The 16659-nt window shown below is 40.1% G+C and overlaps 1 protein-coding gene across 8 annotated transcripts in view; it reads left to right on the plus strand.

Moving 5' to 3' along the window:
* dlgap4b (discs, large (Drosophila) homolog-associated protein 4b) overlaps positions 1-16659 on the plus strand; it is a 138341-nt gene that overhangs the window by 103820 nt on the left and 17862 nt on the right. For 6 of the 8 annotated variants that reach the window (XM_086087077.1, XM_086087076.1, XM_086087079.1 and 3 more), the window contains 5 exons: positions 3745-4995; positions 8059-8273; positions 12020-12170; positions 13333-13585; positions 13808-13960. In XM_086087077.1, coding sequence (XP_085943203.1) covers positions 3799-4995; positions 8059-8273; positions 12020-12170; positions 13333-13585; positions 13808-13960 — 1969 coding nt within the window. In that variant the 5' untranslated portion in view covers positions 3745-3798. Of the gene's footprint in view, positions 1-3744; positions 4996-8058; positions 8274-10816; positions 10919-12019; positions 12171-13332; positions 13586-13807; positions 13961-16659 lie in introns of all 8 variants that reach the window. The other 2 variants (XM_086087083.1, XM_086087081.1) reach the window with 2 other exon arrangements.

A 16659-nucleotide genomic window follows, 5' to 3' on the forward strand; every position in this document is an offset into this window, starting at 1 on the left:
GAAAAAATCATACAGCTCTTGTCTTTAATCTCATCTGTGTCAGTGGTATTAATAGCTCACATTTGGGTTCAACATGTTTTTTGTGTAGCAGAAATGTACTATTGTGGTCCATCATCCTTACTCAACTCTATCTTGAAAACGCGTATTTACATATTCATGAGGCTCCAGGGGTGATATTTCGCCGAAAAATAATCTGTGAGAACGTGTGTGATTCTCCCCATCATTAGCATCCTGAATACTGCCTGTCAGTTAATAGACTGGATACGAGCTCAACTTCGTAAAAAAATACACTTCAGTGTTTGTCTCTGATATTTAGCTTTGACACATGCTAGAAATCATCAGGAAGAAGTTAAATGTGATTTTTTATTCAATGGCATGTCTCCCTACTGGTGAGCGGTGCAAACTGGCCTAGTGTGGCTGAGGTCATGAATTGGACACTCGGCCAAAACGCCCCTCGCCCCCCTTGAAGGAACAGATTGCAGCTTCCCAGTGCACGCGGCTGCCACCAGACGCTCCATGTAGGGTGTAATATTACACACACACCATGAGCACTCACACTCGCATTGTTGCATGTACTGAGCACTAAACATTTGTACTCAAACTGCTGAGCAGACGCTTGAGCTAAATGATCAGATTCCCTTTTTGATAACTGAATGTCTCATTTGGTCGTGATTAATAAGTCTGAGGTCGTAGGTAACGAGCGTGGGAACTTTTCTGTACAGTGTTGTTTTGAGGGTTTATAGATAACAGCCGTCGTTCAAATGATTTTTCACTTTTAGTGCTCTATGGTGACAATGACTCAAATCATTCACAACAAATAGCAGAGATAGGATTATTCACAAAGAGGCTTCACTGTTTGTTTCCACTACCAGCTGAAGTTTACTCTGAAACTAATCATAAAACAAAGAGATTCACACCTTTGGGCTCTATTTGTGTGCCCAGTGCAAGCCTAGCACAAGGCACAAAGCGCGAGACAATCTGCGCAGGGACAGGCAAGACTGGGTCTTCGTATTTTCGCAGACACGCGCATCTTGGCGCATACTTAGGCCTACGTGTGATATTAATTTTATTTTGTGATTCTTGTTTCACTTATCTTTACTGCATGGCTGATTTATATTGCATGTACAACACTTTGTATGCAGCAATGGTTGTTTTAAAGTGCTTTATAAATATAGTTGAGTTGAGTTAAAAATCTGTATTTTGCACTGTTGTGGGCATGAACACAGCCAACTTGATTCACCAGCATTGAAACCATTCTCTTTAAAATGGGCACCTAAGAAGCAAGAAGTCTTGACATGGTGGAATCATGTTTTCATAACATCTTGACAATTTGTTTTTTGCCACCAATGTTGCCTGTGTGAGGTGACTTTATGAAAGAAAAAAGAAAAAAACATGAGTTACAAATAAAGGGATGCTTGGTGATCTGAACACTTGCAAGAATTATCATTTTTGTTTTGTTTTACTTTTACTGCATTTTTTGTGTGGATTTTTTGTTGTTGTTTGAAATCAAAATTGTAGCACTTTGGGGACTTTGGAGATTCCATTATATTTACGCCAAATGACAGAGTAATAAAACAACTTTTGATTGTAGTTTGCAGTGAGGTAGAAGTGTCTTGCATCACAGTGAGAGCTGTTTCTATATATTTTTTCAGCTACATGAAAGTGTAAAGTTCATTCATTGATTTTCTATGATGCTTATTTATTCTGTTGCTGTTTTCTCAGGTTACAATATTTTACCATAATTAATGACAATAGTAGTCATTCTGGGTAGTCAACAATCAAAAACTACATGAATGTGTGATCCAGAAATATTGTTATTTTTTTCCATGATGTACACATTAAATTCTGTAGAGTAAATTTGACTCTATTTAGAGTCCAAATAGAATTTAATTTTAGAATAGAATTGAATAAGACCAAATAGACACAGCTTTAGAGTAATATTTGCACTTGGAAGAGAGTAAAATAAAGAACTGGGGGAAAAAATTTAATAAAAGTCATTCAAGATTTGATAAACAAACTCACGACCTTCAACGTGGGAGACAGCCGATCTACTCCCTGAGCCACGCAGCTCCTGCTGTGTGCTAGTGTATCACTTGTGTCAGCTGGAATTTTCATAACTCCACGATGTTTTTGGTCTCTTCTTGGAGATAAGCAAACAGTAGGAGGGGCATAGCTCACCTGGTAATGTGGCAGTCTCACAAGCTGAAGGTCGTGAGTTCATTCTTCAACCCTTGAGTGACTTTTATTTTATTTTTCAGTTCTTTATTTGACTCTTTTCCAAGTATAAATATTACTCTAAAACTGAGTTTATTTGGTCCCACTCTATATAGAGTCAAATTTACTCTACAGAATTTACGATGTACCTTGCTATTTTATGCCAAAAGTAAAACATTTGCATTTAAGTTTGTCAAGCCTGTTCACTCCGTTAAGTGACAGTGTACAGTTATTATCCCTGCCTCCCTTTATAGTGCACCAATCACTGTCTTTGGGAGCCATACTGGGTGACACATTGATGAGGGTGTGTTAAGCTTATCTGAGTGGCGTGCCACTACGAGATCTGAGGCAGTTAGCTAATGTGGTGTAAAAGGATTTAGAGGATTTGACCCTATCAGTGGAGATGGCACTCGGAGAAGCTGTGTTAATGACACTAAATGAGCCTGTGCCTGCAGCATGCTAATAATGGGGGCTTGACAGCCAGGCACATAATTTACAGAAGTTTTTAGGGGGCGGAGAGGGCGAGTTAAAAGCTATATGATATTCATCTGCACAGAAGAAACATTGCACACTTTATTTAGGCAAGATGCGTTACATCATGAATAAAGCGTCATCTTGTAAACAAGCGTTATTTGCATCTCATAACTTATTGGATATTTAGCAGCTTGCATAAAATTGTTTTTTGCCTCCAGGTTTTGACCTAGGTGAAGGTGAGTATGGCAATTAAGGCAAAATTAGTCGCTTTACTGTGTAAACTTGAGTAGCCCTTCCACAGGGTACAAAACATGTTTACTGCGTCGCTGCATGAGCTGTATTTTTTATTATCGTAGCCACACATATTGGCGAGCTGACCAGTTTGCTACGTAATGCAACATAATTTTTTGGGTGCTTCACATATGCCCCTCTATTCATCAGGGTTTTCTAAGCAGCAGCGCCTTATTAAAGAAATCAAGCAAGTACAACCACTTAAATTATTCAATAAATGCAGTTTGCAGAACTTTGTTTTTGCTTAGTACATTGCTCTTTTGGCAACATTATGAATATTGCAAGGAACAAAACACCAGCTGAATTTCATGCTTGCTGATCCTATGAAAATTGCTTACTAGAATTTTGTAATGGGAGCACAGATGCTTAAGATCAAATCCCTCCATATGGACAATATACAGATGAACTCTACATTACTTTCAAAAGTTCAATAAGTTGTTACAGAAAGAAGAGGTTATTATTAACATTATTCATTCCACATAGTGTTTCGAGTAGACTGCCAGTAACTGTGCTGTCCCACTGAAGATCATCATTGTTAACTATATTGTTTTTCTATTTGTTTCTAGCACAACTGTTCATTGTAGAAGGCAATGGATTGTTAGCACATCCGTCATCCAATAATTGCCTCACAGCACTACACATGGCTTGTTTGTGGTCTGGTTGCCTCATGTTTCTGTGTTTCTCTGGCTGAGCTAAATATGTGGCTGCCTTTGTACAATTTGCTTCATTCTAATTCCCTTTTTTTTTTTTTGGTTTACGGTCTAGGAATCAACTTCTAGGTCTGGGGGTCTACTAAGAGGGTTGGGCCTCCTCACCATCATGAAAGGGCTGGGGACCAGCCATACCCGACACCTATCTGACTCCTGTGACCCTTCTTCTGGCCACTTGGAGGCGCTCTACCCTCAGAAGACCAGTACCATGCCACGGAGTCCTTACCTGCTGAGCCCAACAATGGACCAATATGGCACTATGGACCCCCATCTTTATCCATCAACCAACCCAGGCTCCCTTCCACCAGAATGCCTGCTGCCCCTCAACAACCAGCTGTCAAACAGCAGCACCTTCCCGAGGATTCACTACAACTCTTACGATCCATCGGACTTCTCCCCACCTGTGGAGGGCATTGGTGGAATGAGAACTGGGACATTGGGAGCATCCTTGTCTATGGGCATGGGATCAGGCATGGGCATGGCTGAGCTTAGTGGACGAACATCCATGATTACAAGTGGCTCAGCTACGATATCACATCACATGACCAAGAATCAGGCGCCGCACAGTCTTCTGGAGTTTGAGAAGCAGCTACCTGGCGGTCGGGATGGCTTCAGCACCTTACAGTTCCATAGAACGTCGGCAGTAGCCGCAGGCAAACAGCGGACAGACAGTCCTGGTCGCATTCGTTACATGCTACACTCAGTGCAGAAGCTCTTTGCAAAGTCCCAGTCACTGGAAAGCCACCACATGAAAGGAAACATCAACGGACGCTCAACAGGTAGTGGCGGAGGTTCATCTGGCACTGATGACGGAGGGAAGCATAACCGCAGGGCCAAAAGTAAAGATCGCGGGACTAAATCGGTAGCAACCGCCAAGCGACGGCCACGCTCCAACATGTCAGGTTACTGGAGTTCCGATGATTTGGATAGCAGTGACATAAGCAATTTCCACAACACCATGACGATGATGACGGTAGGACGCCCCACTGGCCATGAGAGTCAGGCAGGCCAGAACAAATACATCCATAGCGGCTACAACACCATCAGCTCATCGAAAAGCAGCAATGACATGAAGTACCAGATGCTTGCTGCACCTATGAGTGGAGGAGGAAATGGGCTTGGAGGACCAGGGAATGTGCTAATAAATGATAACGACTATCTGAAAGGCGGGTCCTGGTCCGCACTGACTATGGGTCAGCCAAGACAAGTGATCCAGAAGGGCTCAGCCACTCTTGACAGATCCTTGCTCAAGTCCAGGTCATGCCAACAAGAACTGACCTGCAACTACCTGCAGGTTGGCCGAAGGGTAAGTGAGACTTAGGCACTGTTGGACACTGATTGCTCTGAATGGAAACCACAATTGGGTTATTCCACCTCAGATCACCGAGAAAAATGCCATTTTGAAACGCCCTCGCTTCCAGTTTCAGTTGAATTTGGTGTAAGGGTAATTCTCAGAGGTGGGCGCGTCAGTGACTTTTGAACGTCCGGCAAACGTCAATAGTCAGGACGCCCTTTCATCATCGTCAATACAATAATATTTGAAGCCGAACCGCATTGTAATCATCAATCTGTCATTCGTTGATTGCGCAGCAAAATTAACATTCGTTAATGTTTACGTCAATTTGAAATAGGCATCCTTCAATGTTCCATCAATTCGTCAATCCGTCAGCAAAATGGGACTTCCGTCACTGACGGATTGCCAAATTTATGAACGGATTGACGATTACATTGATGGACAAAAAAACTCTTCTTGCTTAGTTTGTCCCGCCAATCGTCAACAAAATGGGCGTCCGTCATGGACCTTCCGTCAATAGTGGGGTTTCCATCCACCCATTTTTATTTGAATTTTCAAGAAATGCGAAAATAAAACTGAATGTTAACGCTAGAAATTTGAAAAAGGGCCCAAAATTTGAAAAAACAAACAATTTTACGCTTTGAAGAGGTGGATTTTGAAGCATATCAAAAAAAGGAAAATGCAAATTTGGCTATGGAAACAGGTTTAGTGAATAAACGCTGACAAGACTTGATACACGTCACACATTTTGACGGGATATTTCATCACACGCAGTGGCGTAACACCATGCTGAGAGGCCCCGGTGCAAAAAGCATTTTTTGGGGCCCCCCTCCCCCCAATTTTTCCCCCATCCACCGCCCACACACGCACTAGCGCTCCCGTGTACACACGCACGCACGCACACAAATGTGCGCACACAGTCTTTGGAGAGAAGTGCGACTTGTCACCAAGGATTTTTGGGATTTTAATATTGTGACATCTATATTGAACATTAAAAATACCACTAAAATCTTCCAATACATTATATTTGAACATGTTGTGCAAAAGGCTCACTATGGCACCAAAAGAACAATAAAGTAATTTGCCATAGATTTGAATCCCACTAACTGCACTTCACAACAAAAATTATTTGTAGCTATACTCACTCATTAGAAGCTCATCTGCGTGCTGCGCTCAGCGAAGTCATTTACAACGCTCTTATAGGTCTAAAGTAGCATTTGTCAGACAAACACCTGTTTCCTTGTTTATTGTATCTGGAGAATGGTCAAGAGCGCCTGAGCCAAATGCGATATAAGCTTTTTGCATTTGCCGTCAAATTAATTCCCTGAGGCCGCTGCTGGAGCGAGCTGCCGGCAAGCTACAGCTCGACTCCGGTGGGAGCGGGACACTAGATTTTGCTAATGGCCTGGACTAAAACCACGTCTATTACATCTCTTCCAATAGCTTTAACGTAATGTTTTTTTGTCTTTTCTTTTTTGCGCGGCACTTTTTTTTGTTTGTTTGCAAAGCATGACGGCGACAATGGCACGCACACTAGCTACCACTTTTTTTTCAACTCGCATCACGTCGAGACTCATCGTGACTGACAGATGCCGAAGTCAGGTGATTAAATGCTCATTTCCGACATCGTATTTGCAAAATAAGTTTGCCCGTTTATTTCCCCGTTTTTGTTCTCTCTCTCTCCCTCTCTCTCTCTTGCTCTCTCTCTCTCTCTCTCTCTCTAATTCCTTACTTCCTTCCATCCTTTCTTTCCTTTTTTTCCCGCTTCTGTCATGGGCCCATGCGCTGTCTCTGGGCCCCGCCACCGACGATATTTACGTCACTGATCACACGTACTTTTGTAGTCACAAAGCAATGGCAGATGAGAAAGTTAAGTATGTTTGGGGGGACAACGAAACAGAAATATTTTTGGAAATAATTAAATTAGCGAATATTAATGCAATTTTAGAATTACAAAATAGGAATTACAAGAGCAAACTCATACGATATCATTGCACAGCTTCCTGTTGATGTTCTTCTTCTTTTAAATTACTGGTGGATCACATCTAGTCCCCTCTCAATATTCGCTAAAGAAGAACAGATGGAAACGGGCATAAGTCGCATACCGTTAAGCGCATTTTCAGTAAATTCCCTTAAAAATTTTGAAACAATTGGATGGAAACCTGATGAATATTGAGGGAATGCCCAGTTCATAGCCGAAATTCAAATTTCACATTTTGGCTTGATCGGATGAACGATTGCTGAGATATTAAATTTGAATTTTGTCACTTTTTTGTAAAAATGGGTATTGCCACTGAATTTCAGATTGCCTTTTCTCAGCAACCACTGGTCCGATTTCAAAAACCTAGGTATCACCGGCAAAGGGAAATCATAAGAAATCCAAATCTGAGTTTTTGCATCTGAGTACCTTTGACACGTGTGTGTGCGTGCGTGCGTGCGTGTGTGTGTGTGTTTGCTGTCTGTGCATTGGGGGTTTTGTTTGTGTTAGTAGAAAACTATTAATTACACATGATTCTGTACCATATTTGTCATTGTTGTTTTGAAAAGTTAATAAAAAAAGACGCTTGAAAGAAAGAGTACCTTTGACATAAATTACCCTTTGGCCTATATTGAAATCCACAATAAGAGACATGCCCAACTGTTGATCCAATTAGGCTGAAACTGAAAATTTGGTTCCATGCTTTAATATACATACACACCAAACTTATATAAATCTGAAAACCTAAGGTTTCACTCATGTGGTGAACTGAGGTGGAATGACCCAGTTACTAACTGTGACCCTTTAGAACAGGCTTCAACAATCTGGTCCTCGAGGTTCGGAGTCCTGCAGATTTTAGATATTTCCGCCCTCCAACACAGCTGATTCATATAATCAGCTCATCAGCAAGTTCAGAAAACTTATAATGAACCTGGCTTTTTAGATTCAGGCTTGTTGGAGGACGGAAACATCTAAAACCTATAAGACTCTGACCCTTGAGGACCAGGATTGGGGAAGCTTGCTTTCGAATGACGATCATTCACTGTAGTGAAACTGAAGCAGTGTGACAAAATTTCACAATTTATTGCTGCCTGTAGGGGGATTGGAGCAGCTCATTAGGCCGCAGCGGGGGTGCCAATGAAATTCCATGTCGGCGCATGCGTAGCGGAAGCTATGTGAAAGCCATGGCAGACATGGAGGACAGCGAAGACTCGGAGGGGAGCCCCAAACCCTCGCCAAAGACTGCCGCTCGCCGCCAGAGTTACCTCAGGGCTACACAGCATTCTCTGAGTGACCAGCTACCCCCTCGCAAGTAAAGCCACCAAATGATATAACAACTGTTACTGCATACGATATATGTATTCTAAAATAATCAATATACATTAAGTAAAGTGGGAGTGGCCATTTGATGAGTTGTTTGTTCTAAATTGTAAGTTAGAATTACATTCAAAAGGAATGAGAAATGTTGGCCCAGTTGATTAGAATTTGACAGTGAAAGTGCCTGTTTGAGTCTCACAGTACATTCTAACAATGAACATTCAATTAATAAGCTCTTTAGAGCACTGACAACAGACGGACACTCGAGGGCACTTAAAGAGCCATTTACATGTGGATAGTAGATTTTTATTTTAATTTATGATACAAGGTGCAGGGAATTGATAAGCATAGAAAGGGGCTAAACAAGCTTCCATTTTATTTGCATAAATAATGTATTCATGATGCACATTCTCTATCAGTACTGTGAGAAATACAAATACAACCAAAACACACACACACACACACACACACAAAGGGCTAATTCGTGCCCAGTGCAAGTCTTGTGCAATGCGAGATCTAACTGTACACACGGGTAGCTTTTACTTTTTTTGATATCTTTTCAGACACGTAGTTAGTTGTGGGCATGAACACAGACAGCTAGCTTTGTGGAAGCGGCTCCTCTCATTCCATTTAAATTCAGCATAAATTCTTTGACATGAGGGAAGCAAAAAGTGACTCACTGGAGTCCATGCAGGGGATCAAAGTGTGCAAAGTATGTTTATAAGGAACTGCAAGTAGACCTCCATGTGCAGATTATGTCATATTGGCAAGGGTGATCACAGATCACCAATGTGAAGTAGTCACTCAGAGACCGCCTTCCAACCCGATCATTCGTGTTAGGATTTTTTTTAAAATATAATAAAGATGATAATAAAAAGGTTCTATGCACGCTGGTGTCATTTTATGAATGAAATACAATGACATCCATCACACACGTCTGCAGAATCTGTGGGCCTGCCCCTCGATCAAATCCACCAAAATCATGTTAGACCTGCTTTTACCTGGTCTAAATTTGAGTGTACTTTCTGTCACCAAATTGTCATCTTGGCAACTCGGTCTGCCAAATTCCCAAACACTGTAAACGAGGCTTCACCGGCACACAAATGAAGACGTGCCAGTTGCTGAGCGCATGTGCACTGTCTACAAATATAGAGCCCAAAAGTAAAGCGTTAGACATTTTGTACTATATTAGCTTATATAAAGACTTTTGTACAGTATATGCTGTGTTAAGGTAACACAAATCTAATCCTCCACATGAAAGTTTTTCTGTATTTGGACTGCCATTGTACATATTTATTCATATAGAAGCCTCAATTACGCCCGTGTAATAGGCTTTCTAAAGCAGACAGGATCCACTATGTGGTGAAGGCACAGCAGGGCAATACTGAGTTAACGTCACACAAAATGTCTGAAGAGAGCACGTTCTTTGTAGAAATGACAATATTGTGATAATGGAAGCAAGACAGCACTGCCATGTCTTTTAATGTCTACACAGAATTCAAAACACTTGCCGGAGGACACATACCAACCCTCTGAAGTAGAAACAGATTTCGCCTCCAGCTACATCTGCTATGCAGATCAAATAGTCTCCTTCTTTTTGAGTCTAATAGTGATTCTAACGAGAATAATGTAATGTTGGGATTTTTTTAATGCTTATTTAATAATAACTAATGTATGTTAATAACCCATCCCTTCATCCGTGTTTTGTAGTGTTTGTCCTTATTTGTGATCTAGAGCATATCCCCACTGTCTTTGGGCAAGAGGTGGATTATATGCTAGACTGGTCGGAAGTCAATCGCAGGGCATGTAATATATATATTTTTTAATTCTTGGATTGATTTTGGTACATTTCTATGGTCAGAATTGAAATTTGCAATAACACAAGTACATTTCTTCATCATTTACCACTGTAACAGACAATTAATTTTTTTAAATTCCTAGTACATCTGTCAAAAGTAAATATTTACATCACTGAACGTGTCAGTGCTATCAGAAAGACAAGTCTTTGTGCCATTGTGAGTGCTGATAAGACAGTCAAATTGCTGCGTCATGTTGTCAGCAATATAACAGTATACTAGTCTGGAGGGATGTACTGCCGCTCAAGTTTTAATGACAATTTCAGTATTCGAAATTAAAAGTAACACCTTTGTGTATAAGGAAGATTGGTTGCAAGTGACTGGGAGAGATTCGCATTTCACTTTTATTGTTTCACTATAATTTGCTGACAAACCATCTCATGTACAGAAAATAAAAAACAGCACTTCATAGCACAAAGAAAAAGCTTATTAAAAAAAAAACATGGGGCAATCTCTTTAGGCAAAACTTGATATGCAAAACTCCCTTGCTATGAATTATTTACGAAAACCTTGGGAAATTGCAGTCTCAAAATAAGACGCAATGGTCTACTTTGCAGAATCTGGGCCTAAGACACCATGTTGATAGTATTAGGTTAGGTATCTTAAAACTTTACTGTGTAGCAACGTTAACATGCCTGAATGACTAACCCATGGCTCTCTTGTGGCCTGCTGGCGTGAGCAGCAGAACCCTGGATTATTCCTCATTGCAAGGGGAGCTTGATGCCCTGTGGTCACCCATCCACAGTGTGTCCTCCCTCAACCAACTGGGGAGGTCAATGAGCAGGTCAGTGATAGGCCCAAATAAGGTTAGGTGGCAAAACCATGCCCTGCTACCATTCACAGCTGCCCACCAGCAAGCTTGTACATAATTAGGTGAAAACCTACGATACTGTAGTTTGACCCTGGGGAAAAACTTGTCCGCACATTATGACATGGTTGTTGTTGAGATCGCTGTGTGCTAGCAAAGACAATGATGTCAAGGTAGTCTTTTGTTAAGCAAAACCATCCTCTGCCGCTTTTTTTGCACCATGATGACTCAATGAGCAGACCATGTGCCACCTGACATCACCAGCTTTGCATGCGCTGACGCTAATATCCCTGACCAAAAAAAAATGTATTCAAGTATACTGTTTGTTTGCTTTTGGTGAATCCAACACTCTGCTTATAGTTCATTTTATTTTTATTTTTGACTGGAAGATTTTTTGACTATACTGAAAAGTGGCAAAATGTGTGAAGTATAGACACATAACATTCCACCTTCAAATTGATCCTAAACACAACCAATATTAAAAAATTAATCTTGACCTTTTAAGTTCTTAATATTTTGTTTTTTTCTTATTAATATTATTGATACATTGCACATACTGAAAGGAAAATTTAGATTTTACAATAATGATATTCACTTTAATTTTATATGATTTTCAGTTCAAGTCTATTATTTTTCACATGACCTATGCCATCATATACTGTATATATGCACTTCTATAGGCTTTATCCATCAATACATCTTAAAATAGCAGGCTATACTTGCTTGTATACCATAGGTGCATTGATGTTGATAGACTAACGACATGAAGCAAATTGGAACAATTAATTTAACTGCATGTATGTTTGCATAGTACGTTTTTGTAAGGGATAAAATGAAATTGAAATATGGAGGCCACTTACCGAGGAAATAAAAGTGATGCCTCAATAATAGTACACTGGCCCTCTTTTTATTCCTCTGCAATTGCCACATTGCTGATCTTGGATTTCCTTTCTTGCTGCCTCACCATCATCATATACAATATTAACATTGATTGTTTTTCTTCCGTGACCAAAATACATCCTCGTGATATTACTTGACCTTCCCGTTTGACACAAGTATATTTGTTTTGCTCTGCAGCTGTCTTCCGTCTCTCAGAGAGCTCGCCAATAACCACAGCCTGGACAACCTTGATTGCATTGGGGGTACAGGCTCACCTGTGCCACACTGGGATGATGATAACTTCAGCCATGCCTGCAGCACTTTGGGCAGACGTAGCTATATGGGACAGGTCAGTGCTTCAAAATGATTGCCGGCTGTTGCATTTGATGTGCTGCTGCAATTTATTTTTCGCTGCTTTGGTTAGCAGATATTTTTTCTTACTTAATAAAAAGTACCAGATGAATATTTCATGAAGTTATCTCCAAGCAGACTTTCCCACTCTAAATGAAGTGATATGTAAAGATGCTCTAAGCGCCTCTCTTACATCTTTTATCCGCTCTTAATTCTGCAGTTTCACATATACAGTATAAGGCAAAAATGGTACAATTTTGAATATAAAAATAATTAAAGTGTATATCTTCATTAAAATATTAGCTCAATTAGGATGAATGCGTTAACAAGGTTGCTCTATCATTTTCAATGTCTGCTGGTCAAAATATTACCTAAAGAATTAAATGAGTGGTATATGTTGATATTAGGGGTGTCAAAATTAGTAAGTTAATATAAAGTTCCTTTAGTGGCACTATTCTTTTTAACGCGCAATTAATGACCGCCCCCTACTTGGAAAGTCTGTACTGGGGAAATTCCAGTCGCAACGCAGCAGACATGTCCGCGTCAAAATTTAGCAGTAATAAATATAAATTCAATAATAATGCATATATTTGTGGAAACAGGCGTCAAGTATTTTACAATTTAAAAAATGGGCAGAATTTCACAAGTTACTTTATGTTAAAGATTAGATAGCTCTTATTGAAAACAAAAATGCACTGAGCTGTCACCAACTTCTTACAAATGCAATCAGGCCATCTAGTGGCAGAAATATGACCTTTATGATCAACATTACACTCGTTTTTTTTACCGTACAGTACATCTTTTTAATTTTAACTCAACTTTATGAATTATTATGAAATTAAAGTATCAATGACTAAAAGATGCAGCCACATTTCTATTAGTTTATTTTTTCCACTTTTATGTTAACAAGAGTATGCCAAATATTTTATAGTACATTTTATTGTACATTTAGAACAGATATAAAATTTGCGATCAATCGTGAGTTAACTTGAAGTCATGCGATAATTATGATTAGAAAATGTAATTGCCTGACACCCCTAGTTAATATCAAGGTATTTATGAAAAGGCAGAGGGCCAGAATAAAACATAAATAAAATTCTAAAAATTTTCACATCCATGGTTATAATAAACACCAATCTCTTTCATTTTTTTCTCCGCAGCTCAGGGACCTGGACATGAGTCATCATTACGAGGACCGTAGCTCCGACTCCACGTACCGCGATTCCTGTTCCCATTCTCAGGATAACCCAGAGCCTCCAGACTTGCCCATGCCCACTTGCTTCCGCTCGCGCAGCCACAGCTACCTGAGAGCCATCCAGGCGGGCTGCTCTCAAGATGACGACGTGACTTCCATAGACTCAGGCTCATTCCCACCAACTGACACCACGGTTCGCACCTATGGCACCAGCACTGGTGAGTCACTGACTGGAAAAACATGGTCTATACATGTGTTGAAAGGGAATACATGTATTCTAATAGCCCCATCAGAAAAGGAAAAAAGAGGAGATGAGCTTTATTTTAACTGATGACATAATCTTTTGAGATAACCGAATGGAACACCGGTCCAGTAAAATGCACACATACATACACACACCAGAGTTTTAGCTCAAATGCAGCCTCTTTTGCCCATACTAGACGGCCTTTCTACACAGTGGAAGACATGGAAAGAACAGTTTGGCTCTTACCTGATAGCCACTGGCTTGGACAAAGCTCCAAAGGAGAAACAACTTGCAATTTTTCTGCAACGTTTGGGGACAGACAGACCACGCATCATACCCTCACACACAGGTAACAATGCCAAGCCAGTTCCTCCACCCATCCTCAGGCCAGTTACCGCTTACTCTATAGGGCCAGTTGGTTAGTGATGAGCTGGTGTTCACAGCATCACACTCATGCTCTTGCTATGGTTCATAGTCACATTGTTAGTGACTTGTTGGGATTTTCATGCTCTTGTATTCACCTCCAAATAATATGGACCATTCAACAGTAGGTATCCGTAAATGCGTTCACTGTTGTACATTATTTTACACATAATACAGAATATACTTTTGCTTAACCTGCACTGCACTCTTGTGGACCTGTTTTGTGTGTGTGTGTGTGTGTGTGTGTGTGTGTGTGTGCGTGCGTGCGTGTGTGTGTGTGTGTGTGTGTGTGTGTGTGTGTGTGTGTGTGTGTGTGTGTGTGTGTGTGTGTGTGTGTGTGTGTGTGTGTGTGTGTGTGTGTGTGTGTGTGTGTGTGTGTGTGTGGGTGTTTTTACAAAAGTACAAAAGCTCCCATAATATTGGAACTCTAGATGTAGAAGAAAAGATTATATTGTATAAATGTAGTTTTATCAATCCCAGTAGTGCTCCAGAAATCCACATGAAGTATTCAATACATAGGTGAATTATAGGTAGGCCTATTGTGAACAAAGCTAAATGTGCATTGTCGAAGTTGCAGGGTGAATTTTTTTTCTAAAGGGCTCCTCTTAAGCCTAGCATCATATTTAAACATACCTACTGTACTCTTTTTTTTAAGAAAAAAAATCAACCTAAATAGCCATAACCTGTGTAGTAAGTGGAAATGTTACCTATTTAAACTTAATTGAATTAAATTAAATATGTGTCCGCCATCGCTAGCTAGAAAAGCTTGCAGGGGTGTCAACTTTATGAAACATCACAATCAAATCACAGATTTTAATTAGTCCAAAGCTAAAGAAGGGAGAAGTAAATGATTTTGGATGGATGGATGGATGATTGGATGGATGGATGCTTTATTGGGCTGCTGATCTCCATATGTAGGCAGGCCTCTTGTTAAATTATATTGCATAGTATTAATAATTTTTGACATATTATTCTGTGCACCCCAAGCTATGGCTTCGCCACCCCTGGAAATTTGGGGAACCACTGGGCTGTATAAACAATTTAACATTAACAAAATAAAAATACATCCTCCGGCGGGATCCCAAGGCGCTCCAAGACCAGCCGAGAGACATAGTCTCTCAAGCGTGTCCTGGGTCGTCCCCGCCGAGGGGACATGCCCGGAACACCTCTCCAGGGAGGCGTCCAGGAGGCATCCGATCAAGATGCCGGAGCCACCTCAACTGGCTCTTCTCAACGAGGAGGAGTAGCGGCTTGAGCTTCTCCCCCTATCGCTGATATATATTATATATTTATATCCTTTGAATAGTTTTTTTTACACCGGATCACACACATGTAGTATTGCAAGGGTATAATGTTAAATGTGGGGGGACATGCAAAAAGACCACTAAGTTAAACTTGAGGTGTAAAAAGTCTGAGGGATGGTCCTCAAGGACACATCAACAGTAGCCAGGAAGCAGACCAGCATCCACTATCTTTTCGCCAGATCCCCCCCTGTATTTAGACTTGATCCTTGTCTTCCTATTAAAAGTAAAATAAAAAATAAAATAATAGTAATAATATTTTAACCAGCGCCTCTGTATAATTCATTGATGTACACTAGAAATATATATAATCACAGTAATAAATGTTTGGATTTCCAATGCAAATTGTGGCTGTTGAGTGTATTTGGCTAGTGTGACACGAAGCTTAGTTTTGACTGCAGTGTTTGCTGACGTGATTATTAGCATCCACATGGTGGCGCGCTCCACTACACGTCACACTATTAATTTTATTGCAGTTGTTGCTTTCACACATTTCGGAATTGTTAAACTATATTAAAATCGTTTATGAGTATCTTCAATGATATTAGATTTTTGTGCAACAATACTAATCTATTTTTTCTGCTTTCAGTGTAGTGTTTATGGACATATTGCTCATTGAAAGATCTAAAAATAAAATAAAATAAAAAATAAAATAAAATAAATGCCATCCTGAGCCACATGAATTCTCTGGTCGCCGTGGTAAACTTGAACGCACCATTTGCAATGCCACCACGCCCCCTCATAGACTTTCGGGCTTCAAACAAAAGGCACACAAAACTGGATGTTGTCTGTCACTCACACAAATTGTCCCTGAAATATTTCTGAAGACAGTATAGAACCCTTCGGCTTTGCTTGTGTCCGGTAGAAAGGTAAGAATTGTAGTGTCAAAAGTTCCGTTTCATAGAGGCTCTATTTAACGTGATTTGCGATTAAAACCAATACGCCACCTTGATATGTTTACCTGATCTGTATAGCTGACATGAGCAATATAAGACATTGTAGATCACCTCTTAGCTTATTTTTAAAAAGGAAGGAAAAATACTATTTGATCTTTTAAAATTATGTATTTTGGATAGAACCTTTTTATTTAACAAAGTTTTTAATTACTCCAACTATGCAAAATTTTCCCCGTTGCATTTTATAGTATTGTATTGTCTGTTGAGTCAAACTGCCCCTGGGCAAAACATGTGGTTCCTATCTTGAGTCTACAGTATGTCAGTATTTTTTTAAACTGTACTTGCTTGTTTCGTGATATATGTGATTCATCACAATATTGTGGATTATGCTATTATCTGATGAGGTGATCATGTTGGTGACAATGGGG

The sequence above is a fragment of the Leptonotus elevatus genome, chromosome 10, assembly GCF_054856555.1.
Source record: "Leptonotus elevatus isolate MCC_2025b chromosome 10, RoL_Lele_1.0, whole genome shotgun sequence".
In the NCBI taxonomy this organism is placed as follows: Eukaryota; Metazoa; Chordata; class Actinopteri; order Syngnathiformes; family Syngnathidae; genus Leptonotus; species Leptonotus elevatus.